The sequence below is a fragment of the Solanum stenotomum genome, chromosome 8 (genome assembly GCF_019186545.1).
Source record: "Solanum stenotomum isolate F172 chromosome 8, ASM1918654v1, whole genome shotgun sequence".
Taxonomy (NCBI): domain Eukaryota; kingdom Viridiplantae; phylum Streptophyta; class Magnoliopsida; order Solanales; family Solanaceae; genus Solanum; species Solanum stenotomum.
This window is the reverse complement of record NC_064289.1, coordinates 58,992,603-59,020,513: the sequence shown is the minus strand read 5'-3', so window position 1 is coordinate 59,020,513 and position 27,911 is coordinate 58,992,603. Positions and strand designations below refer to the sequence as shown.

General features: G+C 35.5%; 3 protein-coding genes and 1 long non-coding RNA gene across 4 annotated transcripts in view; all 4 read left to right on the top strand.

Moving 5' to 3' along the window:
* The first annotated feature begins 70 nt into the window (after positions 1 to 70).
* On the top strand, positions 71 to 3,037 carry LOC125872778 (receptor-like protein kinase ANXUR1). Its single transcript, XM_049553568.1, has one exon. The coding sequence runs from the start codon at positions 86 to 88 to the stop codon at positions 2,741 to 2,743; it is 2,658 nt and encodes an 885-aa protein (XP_049409525.1). The 5' UTR covers positions 71 to 85; the 3' UTR covers positions 2,744 to 3,037.
* A 1,375-nt stretch (positions 3,038 to 4,412) lies between these two features.
* Positions 4,413 to 6,050, top strand: LOC125872779 (uncharacterized). The gene is made up of 3 exons (XR_007447159.1): positions 4,413 to 4,503; positions 5,028 to 5,099; positions 5,766 to 6,050. It is a non-coding gene; the product is annotated as an uncharacterized LOC125872779 (long non-coding RNA).
* A 737-nt stretch (positions 6,051 to 6,787) lies between these two features.
* LOC125872777 (receptor-like protein kinase ANXUR1) lies at positions 6,788 to 9,766 on the top strand. The gene has a single exon (XM_049553567.1). It carries the CDS (start codon positions 7,059 to 7,061, stop codon positions 9,753 to 9,755), a length of 2,697 nt encoding a protein of 898 aa, XP_049409524.1. The 5' UTR covers positions 6,788 to 7,058; the 3' UTR covers positions 9,756 to 9,766.
* Positions 9,767 to 14,313: 4,547 nt separating this feature from the next.
* The window catches only part of LOC125872044 (uncharacterized), a 40,015-nt gene continuing 26,417 nt past the window's right edge, over positions 14,314 to 27,911 (top strand). Inside the window, exons 1-6 of the mRNA XM_049552704.1 lie at positions 14,314 to 14,568; positions 15,151 to 15,216; positions 16,316 to 16,402; positions 25,727 to 25,783; positions 25,915 to 25,979; positions 26,181 to 26,350. Coding sequence (XP_049408661.1) covers positions 14,464 to 14,568; positions 15,151 to 15,216; positions 16,316 to 16,402; positions 25,727 to 25,783; positions 25,915 to 25,979; positions 26,181 to 26,350 — 550 coding nt within the window. The 5' untranslated portion in view covers positions 14,314 to 14,463. The remainder of the gene's footprint in view (positions 14,569 to 15,150; positions 15,217 to 16,315; positions 16,403 to 25,726; positions 25,784 to 25,914; positions 25,980 to 26,180; positions 26,351 to 27,911) is intronic.

Here is a 27,911-nt window from a genome sequence, read left to right as displayed (position 1 = left end):
AAACCTCCAAGTTTCTCTTTGTATTGCATAGGCGTACAGGATTGTTTATTGTCCTGTACGCCTTTTTTTCTTTCGTTTGTTAACCATGTTAACAAAATTATCCCACATTTTGTTACTAGTGATCTTATGTTACATCTCTTCTATTCCTCGCTCGCTTCATGCTGCATTAAACAATGATCAAAACTCATTGTTCTTAGCATGTGGTTCTCAAAATGGTGGAGTTGATGAAGATATGATAAAATGGGAATCAGACACGAAGTATCTCATGTCTGGTGATAAATCAGTCATGACACAACCTGAATCCCCTGACCCTTTGGCTCCATCTGTTGTACCATATACAAATGCAAGAGTTTTTCAATCAGAATCTTCATATAATCTTCCTGTTGCAAACCAAACATCACATGTTATGCTTAGGCTTCGTTTCAACCCAACACCTTATCCTAATTTCAATATTTCTAAATCATTTATGACTGTTTCTGCTGGTAAAGTAACATTGTTAAATAATTTCAGCGCGTATATAACTGCAGAAGCCTTGTCACAAAGTTGCATTACCAAAGAGTACTTATTGTCTCCTGTGGGTTCTCCAACTTTGGAGATCAAGATTAAGCCTTTTGGTGATTCATCATTTGCATTCATCAATGGAATTGAAATGATCACCGCGCCAGATATATTTTATGGTCCGGATCCTTTGATGGTTGGATTCAGTACAAGTATTCAAAATTCTATTACTCAGCAAAGTATTTCTGTAAAGGAAAACAATATGGAGTTAGCATATAGGCTCAATGTTGGTGGACGATACATTTCTCCAAAAAACGATTCAGGTGGGTTAATGAGAAGTTGGTATGAAGATACTCCCTACTTATATGGTGCTTCAATAGGCATTACTATGAAGAGTAACAGGACAATTCAATACGATAACATGCCACCATACGTTGCACCACTTGCTGTCTACGAGAGCTGTAGATCGATGGGTTATGATTCAAACCTCAACAAGAACTATAACCTCACTTGGGTTTTCAATGTTGATCCCAATTTTATATATCTTGTGAGGCTTCACTGGTGTGATTTCAGCATCGATGCCACGAAATACAACTCCATGGTCTTTAATGTATATATTAATGGACAAATTGCAGAAACAGAAGTCGATTTAGTTGCAATGAAAAGTGGAAAAAAGGAAGTTGCAATCGTAAAAGATTATGTGACTCGTGTTGATGATAAAGAAGGAGGTCAGCTTTGGGTAGCAGTGCATCCATTAGTGCATGCATTAGGAGTTGGAAGTGAGATAGCTAATGCTATTGCAAATGGAATAGAGATATTTAAGATTGGCGGTGGAGATACGAGCTTGGCTGGAAGGAATCCTACAATGTCAGATTTAATGCAAAAATATCAGGAAGAACATAGTAAAGAAGCTCCGGGGGCATTCTCTAATCAGGACAAATCACATAGGAAAACTGTTATAATTAGTGGTGCTGCTGGTGGAGTTGCTGCTGCATTTGGTCTAGCTGTTGTTTTGGTCTTTGTTGCTTTGAAGAGGAAAAAAAGATCCCCGGGAGCTGAGCCAGGCATAACTAGTTGGCTGCCGATTCATGGGAACTCTCATTCTTCTGGTAGCAGCAAGTCAGCTTCTCGAAGAAGTGCTGGTAGCACAGCCATTTCATCAGATGCTGCTTCTAACTGTCGATATTTTTCACTAGCTGAGATCAAACAGGCCACTAAAAACTTCGACGAATCATATGTCATTGGAGTTGGTGGATTTGGAAAAGTGTACAAAGGAGTTATCGATGGTGACACGAAAGTTGCAATCAAAAGATCAAACCCATCTTCACAACAAGGGGTTAACGAATTTCAAACTGAAATCGAGTTGCTTTCAATGCTAAGGCATCGACATTTAGTGTCCCTAATCGGATTTTGTGAAGAGAATAATGAAATGGTCCTTGTCTATGACCACATGGCATATGGAACATTAAGGGAACATCTTTATAAAGGTAACAAAACTATACTATCTTGGAAGCAAAGGTTGGACATTTGTATTGGAGCAGCCAGAGGACTTCATTACCTTCATACAGGATCTAAATACACCATTATTCATAGGGATGTGAAAAGTACAAATATTTTGTTAAATGACAAGTGGGTTGCTAAGGTTTCAGATTTTGGACTTTCGAAAACAGGTCCAAACATAAACCAAGGACATGTTTCAACAGTCGTAAAGGGTAGCTTTGGTTATTTGGATCCCGAATACTTCAGAAGACAACAACTGACTGAAAAATCAGATGTGTACTCATTTGGGGTTGTCCTGTTTGAAGTATTGTGTGCAAGGCCAGCGCTTAATCCAACTTGTTCAAAAGAACAAGTTAGTCTTGCAGATTGGGCATTAGCTTGTCAAAGGAAAGGGAATTTAGAAGATATAATTGATCCACATTTGAAAGGAAAAATCAATCCTGCATGCTTGAAAATATTTGCTGAAACAGCAGAGAAATGCTTAGCTGATAACGGTGTAGATCGTCCATCCATGGGCGATGTATTATGGAATCTTGAACATGCCTTGCAATTAGAAGATAATCCAGATGAGGTTTTATCAACTTCCAAGGCAACGGAAGATGTGGATCATGACAATGTTGATCAACACAGTTTGATAGCAATGCATAGAAGCACTTTGAGCCTTGAAAGTGATAATGGTACTGATAATAATAATAACAACAAAAATGATGTCTTTTCACAGATTGTGAGTCCAACAGGAAGGTAATAGCTTAACATAGGTTGTTCTTTCTTATCATTTTGTTATGATGAGAGTAAGAATTTGTACAAATATTATACATACTCCTTATCGACTATATAAGGAATATTATAGCAGGTTATTGAATAATGCTGCCATAGTGTATCTTTCGAGATATCACAACAAATTTTGTATTATTTGATGTATTTTAGACAAAGCCATTTTTGTAACTCTCTTCATTCCAATTTATGTGACACTATTTTCTTATTGGGATTGAATCCCCATGTGTATATATAACAATTAATGGATTGTATTTATTTCATTGTCATTAATTTCCCCTATTTTATTTTAATGTTTTTTCTCTATAAAGAATGCCTACACTATGTGGTGTTGAACCAGAAGACAATGAGTATATCTTCCTGAAATGTGTTTCTGGAATTGCAGCAGGAAGCATCTTTCCTCGATGGATCGACACCTCCTTCCTGACTAATCCAAATTCACGTTGCATAAGGCCATTTAAGAGGGAAACACTAACTAACATGATTCTTTTTCCACTCAGATCTCAAAATTCATCCCACCATAACGCTTGTTGGTGGCGAAAAGGATTTACTAAAGGAATACAATATAGAACTAACATCCATGCTGAAATACTAGCTCTAAAAACAGGTTTACAATTGGCATCAAGAATACATGATATCCTCCTTAGCATGTGAAAGGAAAAAAGTTAAAAAAAATTGTTCTTTGCAACTTTTTCTCCATGATGTATTATTTAAAATAGGAAAAGATTAAAATGATGGATGTTAGATTTAGATTAAAATGGCATTCAAAAGTTGGATAAGAATAACTACATACAATTTACACATTCTCATCTTCCCAGTAAGCTCTTCACTCTAGTTTCCTAAATAGTTACTTGGAAATTACTCCCATTCAACGGTACCCAAGGGTGTGGCCTAGCTAGTCGTCAATGAAGTGAGTTGAGCACCACAAGGTCTCAAGTTCAATTTCCAACCTAGACAAACACTAGGCGATTTCTTCTCATTTGTTCTAGCCTTGGTGGACAGAGTTACATGATACCTATTGTTGGTCGGAGGTGACAAGGGGAGTCATAAAACAAAAATTACCCCCATTCAACTCCACAACATTTGGAGGTACCAGACTTCAAAGAGTATTTTCCTGAATCTCTCCATTCATTCTTCACCAAGAACAAATACTGTTTGTTTTAGAATGATTACTGAATTGCTAATAAAAAATTTGCATTGCAAAAGACATAAAATCTTTATAAATACAACATGTAGCAATACTAGATTTTTTGTCAGAGACATAATATGTAACACCCCTAAATACTAACCAAGAGTCGCATGTCGATTTACCGTTGCTTAATTACTAGAATATGTTTTAGTCTCATTTTGGGAACTTGAAGTGTTGTGATAATTGCCAACTTGCTTAGCATAAATTCTTATCGTAATTTAAGGATTTGTGATGGGGTGTTTAGGTAATATCCTAATTAGAATTATGTATTACTTTAAAAGGAAGGTAAGGGATATACATATAGATATATATGTATGCTTTTTGGGCAGCCAGCTTTTTGTTTGGGCAGCCCCTTTTGATGACATCTGTACAGGTGATAAGTATCACCTTTGTAACTATATATTTGCACACCTCCTATAATTAATTTCGTTTTCCTCAAGTCTAAGAACATTAGAACCTTAGCTTAACATATTGTTCTTCAAAATCACAAGAGAAAACGTGGGCCTTTTTGGCTGGAATTCAAGAACACACACTTCTTGTTGGTAAGTGACAAAATCTGTTTCTGAGCTGGGTAGTGTTTGGTAATTTATGCATATCTCTTTCTCTAGAACTTAGTTTACAGTGAGTAAATATGATTTGGAAAGCTAATTCATATACCTACAACTTTTATGTTTACGTCAAACTCTGATTCAGCTGTTATAGATGCTAAATATGGGACGCAACATAGGACAAGTTCTGTCCAGATTTTGGAATTTCAAATTCTGTATGAACAGCTGTTAGTGTTTTGACTATATCTTGTTGTACAAAATACATTTTGCGGTGATTCTTGTTTGTTTGCAACCCTAAGAGATGTATATACATATTTCATGAAGGTTATAAAGCCTAGTTTTGCTGTTTTCCGTTTCAAATCTAAGTTGCGACATGAGGTACTAGGCTGGCCAGAATCACTGTTTTGGAGCATTGTTGTGTTTGTGCAGGCTAATTTTACTTGTGATGATAATCCCGTTTTACATCAATATTATTGAGCTGCTAGGGATTAAAGAAGTTATTTAATTGTATTTTAAAGGTTGTATATACTCATGAACAAGTTGAGGACCTTGATACATTGGTTGGACTGTTTCTTTGCTAAGGCACTGAGGTTTGTGTATAAACTTGTACTTGCACTCTTTTAACCTCTAATATATTTGAAATTGGATCTTGGTACCTTGGTTATCTCTTGTCACTTTGCATTGTTGTGTTGGTATCCTTTGAGACGTTAAAGATGCTTGGGTAACTCGCCCACTTGTACGGATTGTTTGATCACTTGGCACTCTTGTTGGGACCTTGTCCTTCTTGTGGCTGTGACTTTGTCACTCTTGGCATGCCTCTTGATTCGAATCATTTGCCATCTTGACTCTGGATTTTTAGTTCGTCTTAAGTATGGATGTTATCCATTTTAAGTACGAATTAGAAAGCCATTTTTAATATGGTTCTTGGTTCTCTTGATTATTGGGCTTTGACCCTTCTTGATATAGGGCATCGACCCTTCTTGATACTTGTTTGTGCTTGGTGTGAAGACATGATGTACATATTGGGCGAGCCTTGTTGTTGAATCTCTTGGAAAATGATGCTATGAACGTTCTTGACATTTGGGTTTTTAAATATCGAACTTGATACTCTTTATATATTGTTTACTTGATTTATTAATTATGTTCAATTATGTTGCCCATGACTTGAGAAAGTTTGTTTTGTGAATCGGATGGCTCCGAAACTATAGTTTTGCACCACTAAGCTATATGCTTAGCGATAGTTGTTTCTATCGTAGGGGAATGATCGAGTGGATGCATGAAGCGGGCCATTGGAGATGGAATTTTTGAGAGCCTTAAGGAAGATCACATTTGCATTTAGGCACCTATATTTTGTATAAACCTTGGGACTTGTACATGATCTTTGTGTTGTATATTCACATGAAATTTCGATGACTAATGTGATCATGTCACCATGGGTTGTAAATTAAGTATGGCTATATGTTTTGTTCTTTTGGGGTGTGTAAGCCCAAGTATTGCAATATACTAAATTTACTATTTGTTTTGAATATTTGTGTGAAGCATGAACGTGTTGACTTCGGTACTCTGAAATGGGTAATATTCGTGTTATTTCATCCTTAAGTGTGAAGATAATATATGCATGAAAAGCTCATCGGTTATTTGCTTAAATTATTTTTGGGAGGGTTTTTCCGTCATAAGTTGAAACTCCGTGCCGTATCAATTTTGACATCACATAAATGTTTAAATGGACAAGATGCACATCCTTATCTATTTTTTTCCCTTTATGAACCTAATCCCTCTATTAAACTACAATCAATATGGCCATAGTAAATCTCTTTTAAATGTCACAAGTATTTAAGTAGTTTTGTTGCTTAGGTGGTAGTATCCTTTCGAAAGGTCGTTACATAATATTTGATTCAAATATCACAAAAATGTAAAGTGGGAAGGCTAAAAATGAAGAGGAAGAAAACATACTTTGGTTGTTTGGTACTGAAACTATAGGACCAATTTAGTTCAAAGGTAATAGAGTAGGGATAGGTGTTAATTATAGTTGTTTCATGTTAGTTATTTTTTCAACTTATTTTTATAAAATAGATTAACTATCCTAACTATTTGGTATGGTGATAAACTTATAAAAAACCTATAGTTTTATTTTAGCAAAAAAAAAAAAAAAACTAATGATGAGTTCGGTAAATTCACTTCCATGGATTTTCAAAGAAACATTTCTCAAAAGAAAAAAAGATCTCATTAACTTAGGACAAAATGAATAACATTTACAATTTTCACTCCTAACCATTCATTCATAACTTCCAATTATCAGAATGATTGGTGTTTGTTCAATAAAAGCAAAAAAAGTTAAACAAAAGAAGAAAATTAAGAATGTAAAAACATTTCAACAGTTTTTCAATTTTGTTGGTTTATTCCCATGCATCCTAATTGATTAAGCTAAAACCCTTTCAACAATGGATGCCTAGAAGGCAAGAAATGATCTCGTCTTCGCCATAAATCAAACACAAAAGATCAATCTCTCATTTTTATTGTTTCATAGGCGTACAGAAAACATTGCTTTCATGTACGCCTTTTTTTTCTTTTTTGTTAACACCATGTTAACAAAAAATCGTATTTTGCTACTATTCATATGCCTTTCTTTATTTTCGCGATCATTACATGCTGCAGTAGGTGATCATACCTCATTTTTCATAGCATGTGGTTCTGAAAATGGTGGAACAGATGAAGATGCTAGAAAATGGGAATCGGACGCGAAGTATCTCATATCAGGTGATAAATCAGTCATGACACAACCTCAATCCCCTGACCCCTCTGTTCCATCTGTTGTACCATATGTAAATGCAAGATTTTTTCAATCAAAATCTTCATATAACCTTCCTGTTACAAATAGATCAGCTCATATTTTGCTTAGGCTTCATTTTTACCCGACTTCTTATCCTAATTTCAACGTTTCCAATTCATACATCTCTCTTTCTGCTGGTAAAGTTACGTTGTTGAATAATTTCAGTGCGTATATAACTGCACAAGCATGGTCACAAAATTACATTATTAAAGAATACATTTTGTATCCTATGGATTCTCCAACTTTGGAGATCAAAATTAGTCCTATTGGTAACTCATCACTTGCATTCATCAATGGAATTGAAATGATCACCTCACCTAATTTGTTTTACGGCCCTGATCCTGTGATGGTTGGGTTTAGTAGTGATGAAGAACCAAATTCTTCTGGTGACGGAGATGTTGTTTCTCAGCAAACTATATCTGTAAGGGAAAATAATATGGAGCTGATGTTTAGGGTCAATGTAGGTGGACAATTTATTCCTCCGAAAAATGATTCAGGCGGGTTAATGAGGAGTTGGTATGAAGATACTCCCTACGTATATGGCGGTTCAGGTGTTGGTATTGCTATGAGCACCAATGTGACAATTCGTTATGCTGACTTACCATCATATGTTGCACCCCTTGCTGTGTATGATAGTTGTAGATCGATGGGTTTTGAGTCGAATATCAACATGAATTATAACCTTACTTGGGTTTTCAGTGTTGATGCAAACTTTTCCTACCTTGTGAGGTTTCACTGGTGTGATTTCATTGTCGATTCCACTAAGGTCAATTCGTTAGTCTTTAATGTATATATAAACGGACAAATCGCAGAAAGTGGAGTCGATTTAGTTGCAATGCAACATGGGGAAAAGGCAATTCCTTTAGTGAAAGACTATGTGACTCATGTTGAAGATAAAGAAGGAGATGATCTGCTTTGGATAGCAGTACATCCATCAGGAGATAATGCTGATTTAGCTAATGCTATTGTAAATGGACTAGAGATATTTAAGATCAACGGTGGACACACGAGCTTGGCAGGTCAGAATCCTGCAATGTCAGATTTAATGATGAAGTATCAGGAAGAACATAGTAAAGAAGAAGCTCCGCGGGGATTCACTGATCAGGACAAATCACATAGTCATACTATTATAATCAGTGGTGCTGCTGGTGGAGTTGCTGCTGCATTTGGTCTAGCTGCTGTTTTAGTCTTTGTTGCTTTGAAGAGGAAAAGAAGATCCCTAGGAGGTGAATCAGGCACGACTAGTTGGCTACCGATTTATGGCAACTCTCATTCTTCCTCTAGCAAATCAGCTTCCGGAAGAAGTGGTAGTGGTAGCACAACCATTTCATCAGATGCTGCTAGTAACTGTCGATACTTTTCACTTGCTGAGATCAAACAAGCTACTAAAAATTTTGACGAATCATATGTCATTGGAGTTGGTGGATTTGGAAAGGTATACAAAGGAGTTATCGATGGTGACACGAAAGTTGCAATCAAAAGATCAAATCCATCTTCAGAACAAGGAGTCAATGAATTCCAGACTGAAATCGAGATGCTCTCAAAGCTAAGGCATCGACATTTAGTGTCCTTGATCGGATTTTGTGAAGAGAATAATGAAATGGTCCTTGTTTATGACCACATGTCACATGGAACATTAAGGGAGCATCTTTATAAAGGTAACAAAACTATACTATCTTGGAAGCAAAGGTTGGAGATTTGTATTGGATCAGCCAGAGGACTTCATTACCTTCACACAGGAGCTAAATACACTATTATACATAGAGATGTGAAAAGTACAAACATTTTGTTAAATGACAAATGGGTTGCTAAGGTTTCAGATTTTGGACTTTCAAAAACAGGTCCAAACATGAACCAAGGACATGTTTCAACAGTCGTAAAGGGTAGCTTCGGGTACTTAGATCCTGAATACTTCAGAAGACAACAATTGACTGAAAAATCAGATGTTTACTCATATGGTGTTGTCCTGTTTGAAGTACTGTGTGCAAGGCCAGCACTTAACTCAAATCTTCCGAAAGAACAAGTTAGTCTTGCAGATTGGGCATTAGCTTGTCAAAGGAAAGGGAATTTAGAAGATATTATTGATCCACATTTGAAAGGCAAGATCAATCCTGAATGCTTGAAAAAATTTGCAGAAATAGCTGAGAAATGCTTAGCTGACAATGGTATAAATCGTCCGTCCATGGGTGATGTGCTATGGAATCTTGAATATGCCCTTCAGCTACAAGAAAATCCAGATGGAGTTTTATCAACTTCCGAGGCAACGAAACAGGTTGATCATGACAATGCTGATCAACACAGTTTGATAGCTATGCATAGAAGCACTTTAAGCCTTGAAAGTGAAAATGAAAATGAAAATGCTGATGGTAATACAGATGATGTCTTTTCACAAATTGTGAATCCAACAGGAAGGTAATAGAAAATATACACACACATATATATAAGTAGTTGTTTCTTATGAATGGTTATGATAAGTATACAAAACTGTACATTTCACTATATATATTATGTATCAACTATATATATATATATATATATATATTTATAAGGAGTATAGCTAGCGCGCGGTTGATTCCTTTGTGTCACATTTATGTATTTGTAAATTTGTATATTTAAGCATATAATATAACAAAAAAGAACAAAAATATATTGTACATTTGGTAGTGTGTTTGGACTTTGGACAAACTATGTGGTCTTTAGATACAGTTTGTATGCTATTTTCTATTTCTAATTGAACTAATTGCTTAATATGAACGAGGGAAAAATTTCATCAAGCATAGTGCTAATAAGAGGTTTGAAACAATTAGCTTATATATATACGGTATCTGAAAGTACCGGTTGTGGAACCTCGATCTTCACGGGCTTATTAGCTAAATTACAATTGACACATACAATACGTCTAGTCGCGTCTGGTGTATTTTCATAACTCAACTATGCATAATTAAGAAAGAATAACAATAACAAAAATTACTTAAGTTAGTCACTTTTTTTTCTCTTCTCAATATACCACTTGCAAACAAAATATGAACAAGGAGGATTTGGATAAAATAATTGTATAATGTGCTCTAGTGAAGTAAAGTGTTGTCTATTATAATGTAACTCCATACGAAGAGCTCAAATTTGAGATATGTGGTTAAGGATGAAAGAGTACTTACAATTTCACTACAATATTTGATGATAGTGACTAGTGAGTCTTCATTCATCGTTATTTTTCCATCTAGTCCATATTAGGTGAATTATTAAAAATACTTCACAATTTAAAATAAGTGAATTATTCGAAATTCAAAAGAGAAATGTTAGGACTTTTTCCCCCCTTCATATTTACCCTTTATTTAATGAGATTTTTAACTTATTTATATTTTTTAAGTGAATAGTTTGAAAATAATAAATAGGATAACAATAAAAAAGTAATCTTTAATTTGTGTACTTAAATATTTTTCTTAAAGGGTGTGTCAAATCTGACCAATTTACTTAGAGGAAGTATTAGAGTAACCGTTAAATTCTACCCGAAATCCAGTTGTTTGTATCACACTTATGTATCACTTAATATGGACTAGAGTTTAATTACCGGTGAAACCCATAGATGGCCCCCTAAAGTTGGCACCAAGTCTCACTTAGGCACCTCAACTGGGTGATATTCATTTTAGACACCTCATGTAGGGTTGCATTGTGTCGTTTTGACATTTTTTGCTGACATGTCAAAACGAGTGTGATAGACTCAACAATAGCGCATGAAACACTTAAGTTAGCGGTTTTTTATTTTATTTTTTCTTCTTCTTCTTCTCCATTTTTCAAGTCACCACCTCCCACCATTTTTTCAAGCTTATACTCCTTCAATGGAGGTCGAATTTTTTATTCAAATCTCTTTTCAAGTCATTTTTTTCTTCTTCATTATATTACTTTTCTAAATCTACCATCACCTCCCTCCATTTTTTTTGCCGAAAAAATGGATACCAACACCCATATTTCATATTTATTTCTTCCTCTCCCTGTTTTCTTCCCACAAAACAACACTAAAAAGAAAGAAAAAAAAATGAAAAACAGTAAAAGAAAAGATTTTTTTTATAAAAAAAAAAGCACAAAAGAGATTTTGAGTATAATGAAAAAAGACGATTTTTGATGAAAAGGAGGGTAACGTACCATCACTGCTCTCAACTTTTTTCTCCGAAAAAAATGGATACCAACACTTATATTTTATATTTTTTCTTTCTTTCCCTCCCTCCTCCTCCTCTCTTTTTTCTCTCAAAACAATACCAAATAGAAAAAAAAAATAATCTGAAACAACTTTAAAAAGCAGATTAAGAAAAAAATAAAGAAAATTATTGGGTGTAGTGGAGAAGACACCTATCATCGGGTGAGGGGTGGTTAAATTGATTTTTTTTAATAATATTTTTTATTTTATTTACTAAATAGATTTTAAAATGATTTTTAACTTAAAATAACACATGTAATCATTTAATTGGTTGTTTGTCACGTCATCAACGAGTATATTACACTCATCTTTAGTTTTTTGTTTAATGTAAAAAAAGTATCAAAATAATATAGCAAGACCCTACATGAAGTGTCCAAAATGAGCATCGCTCAATTGAGGTGTCTAAGTGAAACTTGATCTCAATTTTAGAGAGCCACCGATGAATTTGGCCCTAATTTATGCTATTGGCATCACACTTAGCACCCTTCCCATTTGTAAAAAAAAATTTCTTTCTTGTCTACTTTGAAGGTACTCAAAACAAACAAAGTTGAATTGCTTATTCGACAAAAAAATAAAATCATCCCTTGTGGCATATTTTGTCCAGCAAGCCTGTCATTCATAGACAAACTTATTACTCCTTTGAACCATTATATTTCATCTTAATTTTAAAAAATAAATCTTTATTTTGGATATATTTTTGAATCAAGGGTTATGGAAATAATCTTTTTGCCTCACATAAGGTAGAAATAAGATTTGTTTGTACTCTAATCTCCTTAGACTTCACTTATAAAATTGCATTGATGTATTATTTTGTTTATTATTTTATTTCTTATATGTTTTGAGTCTTTTGTGAAAAACGAATAATTTCAATAACAAATAGAAGTTCTCAACTAGATGACTTTTGAATCATAAGGATTGTTTGGTTGGTGGGATAAAAATAGTAATCTCAGGATATTCTAAGAGACTATTTTTTCATTAGTTTGATTATAAATAGGCTTAAGTCATTAACAACCTCTTTAAGTTGTCCGAATATTTCACTTAGACACTTCACCAAACCTCGAAAGACTACAGTTGGTATTGGAAGAAGATTAACTCTTTAAAGGAGTTGATGAAGGGATGGTACACACAAGGGAGATACCCATTAACTCATAATGGTCAATATTATATTAGAGGGAGCTATAATGCTATGTTGGGGGTAGCAGAGCAAACTAAATATAGCAAAACTCATTTTGGACTGCACTTTCATAGCTAAAGCATCATTTTATTGTGTGGATGGTTGTACAAGGGAGACTACTTATAAAAGAAAGATTAAGACATCTAACTATTCCAGTGAAAGATGTTACATGTTGTCTTTGTGTAAGTCGATCTTTGGAGACTCAGCTACACATCTTCGCAAATGCACTTGCTAAAGAAAATGAAAGATGACATTCAGTTGTGAGTAAGACTAACCATACCTAAGGATGGGGTTCAGAAAGTGTTGAAAGGCATAAAGACAAAACTTTAGAAATAGTTTCAGAAGGAAGTGATCGCAACTATTTGGGGAACAATAATCTATCATACGTGAAAAGCAAGGAACTGGAAGATCTTTAGAGGATAAAAACAAGGAACTGGAAGATCTTTAGAGGATAAAGAAAGAAATTATAGAAAGATAAAATTTACTTAAAGGTTCTAGGAAAGCTAGTAACAATCATAGGTTGATTACCAAGTTACTTAGTGCGTAATTGCTTTTTCTTGTTTTAGTTGGAAACCTGTGCTTCTTAGTACTCTTCCTAAAAGATGGTGGAGATGATAGATGATCTTATGGTGTAATGCTTTTTGTTGGTTAATGATAATTTACAGTTCTTACCAAATATAACAAATGATAAATTGAATGATGACATGTGTCACTTGAGTCCACAAAATTATTTTAAAATATATTATAAAATAAAAGAAGAAAATTATTTTAAATAAAAGAATAGAAATAAAATATGTAACCCTCACCCATCCACGCACCAACCCACCGTCCAAACCCTTCTCCTTCTATCCTATCGGAGCACAACCAACCACCCTCTTCTCATCTTTTTGTTCCATAAATCAACAAAATGGCAAATTTGATTAAAAAAAAAGAAAAGAAAGAGAATTTTAGTTGGTCTTAGATCTGAAGAAATAATAATGATCAAATGACGACGTTAATGACAAAGATGGTGGTGGTCACTCTAAAGAGGAGGAAGAAATGTATGTGATGACAACGATAATGTCAATTTTGAAAAATAAAACGATTGTAATAGTAAAGAAGGTGAAGTGGCTGGAGAAAAAAAAACAACAGAAGAAGGGTGTATGGCGACAACGGTGACTTGACGATGAGGTGAATGAAGTTATAGAAACAAAGCAATGAAAGAAGAAAGATATTTTTTAAGGCTAATTAAATGCTTTTCATGCGCCTATCCTTACGTGTATCATCAATGAAGTGCCATGTGGGAAAACAATATTCAAGTAGTTCAAATTCAACGTGTTAGAAGTGTTCCATAGATACAAATCCTAGTTAAAATATATATAAACGATATATGCGAACAACCTTAAAACAACAAATGACTTGAGCCTAATAAATAACTACTACTTATTTAATCCCAAAATTATCTTTGTGTATACCATCTAATAATCTAAAATTTTAGATGGACACCTTTATCTTTGTGTATACCATCTAATATCTAAAATTTTAGATGGACACCTTTATTTGACACTCAAATTTAGGCTTAGATCAAACTCTCTCTATAACAAATACTTGTAGTATAAAATATTGGTCCTTTCTGTCCCTACCTGTAAGGTCTTATGTACAATAGCCAAAACCCTTGCGCATCACAGCAGAGAGAACCAACCCCTGAAGCTCAACTGAGCAGCGCAAGATCTGTTTGTGCTAATCACTAAGGGACTTCTATACTCTCTCTTGCCGGCAATGGCATCCAGCTACTTCTATGTATGCACAATCATATCGATTATTCTCTATGTTTCCGCCACTGCCGCTGCTGATTCAATTCAAGGATGTGGGGGATTTGTCGAGGTGATTTCAACTAATTTCCCTTCTTTTTTGCTTGATTCTTGCTTGACTTTTGATTTTGGAATGAAAACTTTCAGTCTTTGAAGCCTGTTGAGCTAGTTTTTGTAAAGGGGTTATTGTGTTGATTATTTTCCATATTGGGTATCGGAAATTAGTTGATTTCGAATCAGAGAATGCAAAATCGTTTTTAGTTTTAAAGATTCTGAGTGCTTTTCATGTATTTCCTTAATGTCGATTGATTTTAGCAGATGAAGAGATTGACACTTACATTGTGTACTGGGTATGGATATTAGTTGATTTTGAATCAGAAAATTCAAAATCGTTTTTAGGTTTAAAAGATTCTGAGTGGTTTTCTAGTATTTTGTTAATGTCCATTGATTTTAGTTGATGAAGAGTTTGATACTTACACTGTATACTGGGTATCGGATATTAGTTGATTTCAAATCAGAGAATGCAAAATCGTTTTTAGGTTTTAAAGATTCTCAGCTGTTTTCTGGTATTTCGTTAATGTCCATTGATTTTAGTAGCTGAAGAGTTTGACACTGATCTGGGTTATTTCTATTTTTCGTGTTTTTTTTGCCGTAGGCGAGTTCGGAACTGATCAAGTCAAGGAAGTCAAGTGATCCGAAATTGGACTATTCAAATATCATTGTATGTGGCAACTACTGATTAATTGATAAGCATTTATTGTTCTCCTTTATTTTACTCTTTCACCTTATGGGTACCTGGTAGTATCAGTCAACCAAACATCAATCCTGGACTAGATGAGGTCTGCTTGATGAATCATGTATATTCACTTTGTTGGTACTTGGTACTGACATAAAAAAAAAGGGAACTTTATCCTCCTTGTTGGATGAATAGCCTCTAAAGCTCGGTTGTGCTTTTCATTTTCTCTATCTGAGAAGGAGTGATTTCTCCTTTTTCAAGTTGCTATTCTGATTGAATTTCATTATAGATCATTCAAAGAACTATTCAAGTCTGCTTATACTTATGTTCCTCCTTAAGGTGAGGTTCTTTTAGGGAAAGCAAATCCTGTTATGCTATCACTGAAACTAAGCCTAGGAGCTTGAGCATTTATCATGTATTTTCAATTTAACATCAGAAAATATATAAATCAAAAAAGGCAAATTTTGTATAATATCTCATAATGATGAATTATTTATTATGTATACATGATTCATCTTACATTGGATGATGACAGTTAAGAAATTAAAGTCAGAGACTACATTCCAAGAAGTTCATCAGTGCTACAAATTCATAATTCATAGAGGGTATGATCATACTATTACTCATATATTGAAAAATTAGTGCTGAGGGAAAAGGAGGTCAATTTTTATCGTCCTAAACATAAGTTTATTCCTCTTTTTGATAAGCATAAACCATAAATTCTTGACAGTTCTCACATTCCTTTCCTTTGATGATTAAGTGTTGTTTTTATCTTTACCATTGTTTGGTTCTATTATATGCTACATTTTGCTTATGTGTGAAATTTTTTTTCCATGGGATATTAGCACCGTGCACCAGGTCCTATGCATTGCAGCCCTAGGTTAAAAAGCGTTGGGGTTTTCCAATTCATCTTCTCAAGTTTATGGTGTTTAACAGTTATTTATACACCGTGTTGATGGTTGTTGTAGTATGCCACTATATCTTATATTGTCAGTCTGCCTTTACCAATTTACACATTACAGTGTAATTAAATCCGTAAGGATAGCACACTAGATCTTCCAATCATATGTTTTTTGTAATGCAGGTTGAGCTTCGCACATTGGATGGCTTGGTGAAGGAAAGAACACATTGTGCCCCTAATGGTTATTACTTCATTCCAGTGTATGATAAGGTACTTCTTCCCGATGGTACTGAGTTACACATTTTATTGGACTGGCTTATGTTTTTTTCCTTCTTTCTTGGTAAGCCAACGAACTTATGTTGTCAGTAGTGTTTTGAGGTTGGTTAGAAGATTGGTTTATGCCTCAACCAGATTTCCAAGGGCCTATGTACCACCTAAGGCAACTGAAATCTCTTGAGGAATAAGTTATTTAGCCCAAGATATTTAGAGGTAGTTCAGTTGGTGAACAAGTTGTATGAAGATTCTTATGTCGGGATTATAATAAGAGGGTCAAATAATGACAAATTATTTGGTGGATATACTTTTATTGGTAGATGTTTGGTTCACTGAACTAAAAGTCGGATGTATGGGGTATAACAAAACACATGTTTTTGGTGAAATGTAACACATATTTGTATGGGTATAACTGTAACATAACACGTGTTTGGTGTTACAGGATAATTGAGATGAAGATGATCTTTAATTTTCAATTTTAATCTTGAAAGGACTTTGGCAGAAGAGCTTTGAAGAAGGGCATATTTGTCATTTTGGTGTTTATCCTATGTTAAGTGTGATGTAAAAGTATCAATGAAAACCAACCTTGATAAAAAAAGTGTGATATAAAAGTAATACCACAATAATTAAGTGGAGATTTGCTATTTCTGGAATCAAAAGTACAACCAAAGCGGGATAAAATAATTCTATATTTTATCCTGACATAGTTATTCCTTATCCCTCAAACCAAACAACCCCCCCTTAAATTATTATTTTTACACGATTGACAACACAAGTATTGTATAGAATCTTATCTAATTTAAAGATGTAGTAGACCTGACTTTAAAAGGGGGAGATAGACAGGTGTGCCTTGCATGCAAATATAGAGTATTTTTACATGGTTTGGTCTAAGATCTTTTAATAGATGTTGAATTGTGTGACTGTCTCATCTAAAATTTTAAGTTGCTAGAGAGGTTATGCTTTTATTTAACTTTGTCTTCAATATGCCACTCACTTGCGGACTTTTTTTTTCATAGGCTAACATGTATAAATTTTTTTGATAAATGGGTGGCAGTGTGATTCGAACCAGAATTTCTGGTTGCTCTGATACCATGCCAAATTTTGTGACTGCCTCATCTAAGAACTTCAGTTGTTAGAGAGGATACCATTCCATTTAACTTAGTAACTTCGTCAATTTACAGTAGCAAAATATGGAGAACTAAACCCCTGGTGTACAGAAATCACCTCTGAACCATATGGGGTGGTGGGGTTATGGAGGACAATCAGGAACCTATGGTCACAAATGGAAGGAAATATGTATATCAAGGTAGGTAATGGAAACAAAACTAAATTTTGGAAAGATGGCTGGATAGACCAAACGTCTCTCAGGGAACTTTTTCCAGATTTGTTTCTAATCTAGGAAAACCTTGATGCTAAAGTGAGTGGCTGTTGGACAAAACAGGGATGGGACATATCTTTAAGAAGACTACTCAATGACAGGGACGTGGAGAGGGTGGCAGCGCTACGGGGAAAACTAGGTGGAATGATTATAACCATAACAACAACCAACAAGATCCTGTGGAAACATAGTAAGGATGAACTCTTTTCCGTCAACAATGCCTACAAAAGAGGACTACATGGGATGACAGGGGGCCCAAAATATAATTGGAATTACTTTTGGAAGAGTGACATTCCTACAAAAGTAAAGTGTTTCACCTGGTTAGTGATAAAGAGAGCATGTTTAACACAAGAAGTTCTACAGCAGAAAGGCAGGTAGCTGGTTCCTAGGTGTTTTTTGTTGGAACCTGTGGAATAAGATTATTGAATAATTTCATTCATATCTTTCTATGTCATGTACATGGCTTTATATATACATAAAAGATTGTGGAATAGAATCACCTAAATCTTTACATTAAGAGAAAGAATCAGAGATATGATATTCTAGATTACCACAATTATACTAAGATCTTAGAGGATCATATCTTGATATGAAGAATATCTTCTCATCTTAGAGGATCACATCTTTGATGACAAGAATATCTTCTTGGAAATCCTCCATCAGCCAACACTCCCCCTCAAGCGGGTGAATGGATATCTTCCATTCCTAGCTTGCTTATTAGATCTTGAAACATATTGTTTGGCAATCCTTTTGTTAAAACATCAGCAACCTGATCTTTTGTAGATACAAATGGCGTACAAATGAGTCCGTTATCTAATTTCTCCTTAATGAAATGTCTGTCTACCTCAATATGCTTAGTGCGATCATGTTGTACAGGATTATGAGCTATACTTATTGCTGATTTATTGTCACAATATAGCCTCATAGGTCCTTCCCATCTTATCTTCAAATCATCAAGGATTATCTTTAGCCATAACAACTCACAAACTCCCATCGCCATGGATCTAAACTCAGATTCTGCACTTGATCTAGCTACTACATTTTGTTTTTTACTCCTCCAAGTCACCAGATTTCCTCCTAAGAAGGTGCAATATCCAGAACTTGACCTTCGATCCACTAATGAACCAGCATAGTCCGCATCTGTATAAGCCTCTAAAACCATGTTTCCTCCTCTTTTGAATAATATTCCTTTTCCTGGACTTCCTTTAAGATATTGTAGAATCCGGTTGACAGCTTGAAGATGCATTTCTCTAGGATCATGCATAAATTGGCTAACAACACTTACAGCAAATGCAATGTCCGGCCTTGTATGGGACAAGTAAATCAATTTCCCTACAAGCCTTTGATACAAGCCTTTATCTACCACTGAATCTTCTGGAGCATTGCACAATCTATGATTGTATTCAATTGGTGTAGCCACTGGTTTACACCCTAATTTTCCTGTTTCTTTCAACAAATCAAGCACATATTTTTGTTGGGAAATAAAGATTCCTTGTTTTGAGTGTGCCACTTCGATTCCCAAAAAATACTTTAATTTCCCAAGCTCTTTGATGTCAAATTCCTTGAGTAAACACTTCTTCAAATTTTGTATCTCCTCTGAATCATCACCTGTTACTATGATGTCATCCACATAAACCAACAATGCTGTCACTTTTCCTATTTTTGAGTGTCGTATGAACAAGGTGTGGTCTCCTTGACTTTGTCGATACCCTAGCTTGATCATAACCTTTGTAAATCTTCCAAACCATGCACGAGGTGATTGCTTTAATCCATAGAGTGCCTTCTTCAGTCTACACACCATTCCCTTCTTGCTTTCAAAAGCAGGTGGCACCTCCATATAGATCTCCTCATCTAAGTCTCCATGTAAAAAGGCATTTTTTACATCAAATTGTTGTAGGTTCCAATTAAAAACTGCAGCCAATGATAATAAAACTCTCACTGTATTCATTTTTGCCACTGGGGCAAAAGTCTCCAAATAATCAATTCCATAGGTTTGTGTATAACCCTTTGCTACCAAACGTGCTTTATATCTTTCTATGGACCCATCTGACTTATATTTCACAGTAAACACCCATCTGCACCCGACCAACCTTTTTCCTTTTGGTAATTCCACAATATCCCAAGTTTTGTTTTTCTCCAATGCTTCCATTTCTACCTTCATAGCTTTCTCCCATTCTTTATTTCCTAATGCTTCAGACAAATTTCTGGGGATAGGAATTGTGTGGAGGTTACAGAGAAAAGCTTTATGACTTGGGGATAGATTTTGATATGTCATGGAGAGGCTCAAAGGGTGTTGTGTGCAAGTTCTGGTTCCTTTTCTGATTGCAATGGGAAGGTCAAGGACATTAGGTTGGTTAAATTCTTCTTCATGATCAGTTTGGTTTGGTGTTTCTGACGGTTCAACAAGTTCAGGATGGGTATCAGGAGCAGTAACCTGTGGAGATGATTGCAACCGAGTAGTTTGATCAGTTAGTCTCTTTCTTCTGGAATATACCTGCAATGGTAGATTATTTTCTAGAATTCCATTATCTATATTTGGATTAGGAGACTCAATGGGTTCATTTGGATTTAGAGACTCAGGTGACTGTAGAAATGGTGACTCAGGCAAGGATTTGGCACGACTAGAAATGGACAAATCAAATAGTGACAAGTCTAGAGGTTCCTTTCCCTTCAGTGACTCCCCCTGATTGTAAGAATGATTAAAAAAGGATTCACTCTCATCAAATGTGACATCTGCGGAAACAAAGAATTTCTTTGATGATGGTTGATAACACTTGTAACCTTTTTGAGTAGGAGAATATCCTATGAAAACACACTTAAGAGCACGTGGGTCTAATTTGCCTCTATTTTGAGAATGAATATGAACATAGGCAACACTTCCGAAGATTCTAGGAACCAATTTATTGGAAATTTCAAAATTTGGAAAGAAATTCCTAAGAGTATCAAGCGGACTTTGAAAGTTCAGAATTCTTGATGGCATTCTGTTACTAAGATGTGCAGCAGTTAGGACAGCTTCCCCCCAATACTGTTTTGGCACCTTTTTGTGAAACAATAATGATCTAGTAATGTCAAGTAACAGACCATTTCTTCTCTCTGCTATCCCATTTTGTTGAGGAGTATTGACACATGAAGATTCATGAATAATTCCCTCTTTTTGGAAGAAAACAGAGAGGTTTTGATTGAAGTAGTCCTTGGCATTATCGGATCGAAATCTTTTAATTGGCACATCATATTGGGTTTTGATCATATTAAAAAAGGTAGGAAGAATTTGACTGACATCTGATTTTTGCTTTAGCAAATAGATCCACGTAACTCTTGTACAATCATCAATGAATGACACAAACCATCTAGCACCAGAAATATTAGGAATGGGAGAGGGTCCCCAAATATCACTATGAATAAGAGAGAATGGAGTTTGACATCTTTTGTGACTAATTGGAAAGGAAGTACGTTTGTGTTTTGCAATTTCACAATCATCACAATGAAAAGACTCAACAATCAAATCTTTGAACAAAGATGGGAACATCCTTTTGATTACATAAAAGGAAGGGTGACCTAACCGACGATGATAAAGCCATACTTTCTCTTTATTGGACATGATAGATTCAGACAAGAATGAACTAGACAAGGAATTCTTAGATATATATTCACCATTGTGGAAATCCAAACAATAAAGACCACCTTTCTCACTAGCACGCCCAATCATCTCCTTCGTGTTCTGTTCCTGAAATAAGCAATATGAAGGGAAGAAAGTTACTTGGCATTTGGAATCTTTGGTGAGTTTCTGGATAGAAATGAGATTTGCAGATAACTTTGGGATATGAAGGACATCTTTAAGTATCAAGGATTTTCCAAGTGGTATGTCTCCTTGCCCAGCTACAGTAATAACTGAACCATCAGCTATAGTTATTTTTTTATAGCTAGGACAAGGGGAATATGATATGAAGAGATGAGAGAGACTAGTCATGTGATCAGTTGCCCCGGAATCAACCACCCACGTTGGAGAAAGTTTGTCTGAGACATTAGTAATAAAAGAGTAAGAAATACCTGTGAAGGCCAATGAACAACTACCTGTTGAAGCTGAATGTTGCAAATCTCCAATTGAAACTGTAGAGTTATTCTCTACGGTTGCAGAAACATTTTCAGAGACTGGAATATTTGCGGCAGTACCATTTTCAGACATGGTTTGGGCAGATAAAGATAGCAAAATGGGATTTTTCAAGATAGGATGAATAAAATTGGCCAGGAATAAGCCTAAAGCTCTGATACCATGTGGAATAAGATTATTGAATAATTTCATTCATATCTTTCTATGTCATGTACATGGCTTTATATATACATAAAAGATTGTGGAATAGAATCACCTAAATCTTTACATTAAGAGAAAGAATCAGAGATATGATATTCTAGATTACCACAATTATACTAAGATCTTAGAGGATCATATCTTGATATGAAGAATATCTTCTCATCTTAGAGGATCACATCTTTGATGACAAGAATATCTTCTTGGAATTCCTCCATCAGCCAACACTGTTTCTCAACATCACAAGCATGAACTGGACAATGCTAGAACATACATCAGATCTGTTGAGCTGCTGGATTAGGAGGAGAGGATATTCATGTTTACACCAAAAAAAGGAAAGAACCCGACAATTCAGCTTCAAATTCTACATAGAGCAACTCTTGTTTTTAAAACATCTCGGGTTCCTCTCCATCCATATAGACCACCAAATGCAGGTAGGGACAATCTTCCATCACTTCATGTGTCCTGACTGATTCCCATCTCTGTTCCAGCAAGCTAGAGCTTCTTTGATGTTCTTTGGCATAGTCCAACTGATGCCCCTTAAGTTGATGAAAATCTGCCACAGCTTCAGAGTCTCTCTACAATGTAGAAAGAGATGGTATATTGTCTCGACCTCACATTCACAAAACCAGTGTTTTGGGAAGTGAGAAGCGGAAAAAAGCGACGAGGGCTCGCTTCACAGAAGCGAGAAGCTAAGTGCGCGCTTTTTTTAAGTAAAGCGATATTTAGTATAAAAATAAAAAAATATTAAATAACTGAATAGAGGTAATATATTCTTAGATTAATAGTAAATAGATAGTCAATAATCCTCATAAGTCATAACATATAAAGCAAAAACATAATTAAATCACAAAAAATGCAGCAATAAAAATATAGAAAAACACACAGCAGCACCCAAAAAAAAAAAACAGTAGCAGATCAGCCTCAGCAGCCTCGCAGCAGCCTCGCAGAGAAGAAGAAGAGAACTTACAGCAGTGGCCTGGCAGCAACCAAAAATAGAAAAAAACGTCGCAGAGCAGTCGCAAAGAAGAAGAGAAGAAGCAAAGAAGAAGAGAACTTACAGCAGCAGTCGCAGCAGTCCAAAAAATAAAGTTAAAGTCGCGAAAGAGGTATGTGAAGTCGCGTAAGGATTTCAGAGATTAAAAAAAACCCTAATTAGCGCCTTTTCAAATTAAGCGCGCTTTTTCACGCTTTCGCTTTTCTTGCGCTTCTCGCTTCTACAGTAGAAGCGAGTGATTTTTCAATGTCGCCTCACTTCAGGAAATAAAAGCGCAGGGGATGCGCTTCGCCTCGCCTCGCGCTTTAAGCACGCTTTTCCTCGCTTTTTATAACACTGCACAAAACCACCACCTGGAACAGATTTGCAAACCTCTTTTCACGAGGTTGTGTTGAGTGAGTGCAGCCTGATTGGTTAACAACCAAGTGAAACATGCTAACCTTGAATGGTATCTTTGACTTTCCAAATCATCTTCCAAGGCCATCCACCTATATGAGTACCAGGTCTTTGTGAGCTTCTATAAGCTGAGCCAACTGAAAACCTGCGTTGCTTATCTGAATACCAAAATAGATTATCCTCATTTATGCTTAGATCTTTGCACTGCAACAACTCAACTATTCTATTCTAAGTTGCTCGGACTTAGGTGTGGGTGTCCAATACTCGTGCGGATCCGGAGGATCCTTCATGATCTAGTTTTTAAGTTTCGGGGATATGGATCCATGTATGGATACGGGTGCGGGGATTCGCATAAAAATAATTACAATATGTAAAAATAGAGTTCTAAAACCTAAATTATGAGATATTATGAGGAGAACTCGAGGAGAATCTTGGAATGAGATTAAAGGAAAATGAGTGACATAAAAATTTCTATATAAAAGGTATTCCATTTTCTTTAATTTCACCTTAGCTTTTGTATGTATTACAGAAATCATTAAAACTGTCTGAACTTTCCCCATCGATTTTGGTCAAAGTACCCAAAATTGGTTGACCAGATTGGACACGGATCCCACATCCACACCCATGTCATGTCGACACGGGTGCGTCACTAAAAGTGAAGAGTCTGGGCAACTTGGATTCTATTGACTTCCCAATCATTTATATGTCTTCTAAACCTGAGATCCCACCCTCAACCTCAGTTTTTTTTTTTAGAACAATCTCAAAAAACCTGAGATCCCACCCCTGATTATCTCTCATTTTTCTGATATCCACTTCATAACTAAGCTTTGATTCGGGATTTTCAGATTCCTAATCCCCAAATCTCCTTCCTTTTTACTGAGAATTACATTGTGGAGGGCTATATACAAGGTGAGTATAGAATACAAAATGCTGAATTAGACAACCACAAATTACTAACTGACCATGGAAACACATTTGGAAGGTCAAGATACCTTACAAAGTTGCCTGCTTCACATGACTGTTAGCACAAAAGGCTGTTTTGACACATGAAAACTTGATGAAAAGAGGAATCACTCTTTTTTCAAGATGCTATCTACGTGGGAATGAAGCTAAGATAGAGAACCACTTATTTCTACTCCAAATTGATCGTATATACAAGGGGTATATCAACAGTTAAAAAATCTACAAGATATGATTCTCTACAAACTCTGCCCAATCATCTATACAGCAAGGAACTTTCGTTTTACACCAAAAGAAAATAAGGGAGCATAGACTACTCCTCAATGGATAGAAACTCTACTATTTCCCTCTCTCCAAACTACCCACATTAATGCAAATGTTGTCCGACTCAAGATAACCTAGCCAAAATTGGGCATGTGACAACAGATTAGTTACAACAGATTTATGGAGTATGTTTATAAACACTACTTGAACTAAGTTGGGTCATGCCCCAAAATATCAGGGATGTTTTTGAGAGTTGGAGTAGCTGGAAAGTGTATAGCACCATCAAGAGAATCTGGAAGATGACACTTGCTACCATTTTTCGGAATATCTGGAATGCAAGGAATATGAGATGCTTTGATGGAGTATCAACTAAAGCTAGATGTCTTTTTTTTTTTTTTGTATAGTTGGGTTTATTTGTCCCCAATAAATTTATACCTTCTTGAATTTTGTCAGCTCCTTTGCTCTTAACTAGATATGTACTGGAGCTGATAGGTTGTTTTTGCTACTCTACTTTTGTAACTATTATGCATCCACTTGATGCCAACAATGGAACTTTTACTTTGTCAAAAAAAGACAAAGGAAAAGAGAAGTGAGAGAAACTCAACTTGATTATTCCCTCAAGTCATTGGGTTTAAATAACTAGATGTACATATTCTTAAGAAAGAAAGAGAATCACAAACATAATTACAAGCTATACTATATTTATAAGATCCTAGAATAATGTATAGAGGAGGTAGAGCAACTAGTAGATATGTTAGGATCTTTGTAATTAGCCTTCCTAGCCCCTCTATGTACGAATTTTTGGAGGTCACCAGCATAGCCTTAATGCTGAGGAATACAACATTACTAATTTCAAAAAAAAGATCCTAGAATATCCTAGATACAACTATTTTATTAGTCCATTCACAGCCTGTCTTCTTGGTTTATATTTGCTTCCTTTCTTTGCCATCGGTGTTCTCACTTCTCTTGTTTTCTGAGAAAAGAAAGAATTTCTCACATCGTATTGAAATCATTTTGCAGGGTTCTTTCTTGATCAAAGTCAATGGACCAGAGGGATGGTCATGGGATCCTGAACAAGTTGAGTGTCTTCAATCTTATATGATGACAATTTTGTTAGCATTTGCACTTTTCATTGATGCAGCTCAATGTCCCCCCCCCCTCCCTTATTTCTGGCTGGTGTATCTGACCAAAGGAGGATCTTTCTGTAGGTACCTGTTTCAATTGATCATACTGGCTGCAATGGCAATGAAGATATAAATTTTCGCTTCACCGGGTCTGTTCTTATTCTTAAAACATTGAAATTAGTCTTTGGATTCTTTGTTCCATAATAGAAAACAAAAGAGGGGGAACTTTAATCTTTTACAGTGTTTATTTTGTTTCCCACACAGCTATTTATCAATACATTCCATATAATGTGCACTATGGACTACCCACTTCTCTACATGCTAATTTTCTTGAGTCACTGTTTCTGCAGGTTCACTGTATCTGGACGAATTGTGGGAAATGTTGGTGGGGAGAGCTGCGCTCTGAAAGATGGAGGTCCATCAAATGTGAACGTTGAGCTATTGTCTCCCACAGGTGATGTTGTGTCCTCTGCATTATCAACACCCAGAGGAACATACTCCTTCACAAACACTATACCCGGTATGGTTAACCTAAAAGTTTTTTGGTTGTTTTTTTAGTGTGCATATACTTAGATGAGAAAATACAAATAATCTATATATTTAGATTGAACAACTGCATGATTCTGATGCTACTTTTTGGATAGGTATGATTATGACTGTTAGAATAAGAATAGGTTTATACAATCCTATTAAAATAGGAATATGTTTATACAATCCTATTAGAATAGGAATAGGTTTATACAATCCTATTTGAATAGGAATAGTAATAGAAATAGAAATACTAAATAGTATCCTACTTGGTAAAGGATTGTATTCTAGGGTCTATAGATAGGGTCTCAATGTAATAATGTAGACACAACAACAATTCAATAATATTCTTTTCCTATATTTCTCACATGGTATCAGAGACTCTACGATCTTGGTAGAAAATCTAAGAGCTTCCGCTGCCGGCGGGCGGCTATTACTCATATATGCCACCCGTCTGGCCAACAATTATGTTAGCAAAAGTTGGGTCACCATGCATCATTCTAGTGACTACTTTCTTATATCTAATTTGTGTAGCACCGTGCCATCATTCCGGTGACTGCTTTTTCATATTTAATTTGTGTAGCACCGTGCCATCATTCTGGTGACTACTTTTTCATATCTAGTTTGTGTAGCACTGTACCATCATTCCAGTGACTCCTTTTTCATATATAATTTGTGTAGCACCGTGCCATCCTTCCGGTGACTACCTTTTTTTGCATATCTGATTTGCGTAGCACCGTGCATCTCTCCGGACTACTTTTCATATTTAATTTGTGTAGTACCGTGGAATTTTCCGAACTATTTCTCATATCTGAGTAGCATAGCATCATGTGTCTTTTCAGTGACTCCTCAGATTTGATTTGCATAGTTCCATTCGTCTTTCCGGTGACTCCTTAAATCTGATTTGCATAGGATTGTGCCATCATTCCAACCCTACCCGTATAATTTTTCATTTTCAGTAGGGTCGTGCCATCATTCCGACCCTACCCATATTAATTTTACTTTTTCAGCTAAGTCGTGCCATCATTCCGACCCCTACCCATATTATTTCTCTTTTTCAATGGGGTCATTCCATCAATTCGAACTATCCTATATAATTTCTATTTTCTAGTTGGGTCATGACATCATTCCGACCCTACCCATATAATTTTATTTCTTAGATTGTAACCACTTTTAGCCATCAAATCTAATACTCCGACATATGAGCATGTTTCGGCCAGTTTTTCGGTGACTTGTTTAATATCGACTCGTCTATTGATTCCAACATGATCCATATACTTTATACTAGATTTTGAGCACTTGCAACGACCGTTGCATTGTGAAGAAGTATATATGGAGCAACCACCTAATTTTGTTGCTCAGGGAGAGTTTAGTAGCCTTGTATGTTGATTACGTAAGTCACTCTATGGTCTGAAACAGTCTTTGCAAGCTTGGTTTGGGAAGTTCCAACACTGTAATTTTATCACTCTGTATTTTATCGGCATTATGCATCAAATTCAGTATTTCATGAGAAGACCAAGCACATTGAGATTGATTGTCAATTTTGTGAAGTC

Excerpts from the sequence above, each read along its gene's own strand:
- LOC125872777 (XM_049553567.1), top strand. The coding sequence starts at position 7,059 with ATGTACGCCTTTTTTTTCTTTTTTGTTAACACCATGTTAACAAAAAAT.
- LOC125872778 (XM_049553568.1), top strand. The coding sequence starts at position 86 with ATGTTAACAAAATTATCCCACATTTTGTTACTAGTGATCTTATGTTAC.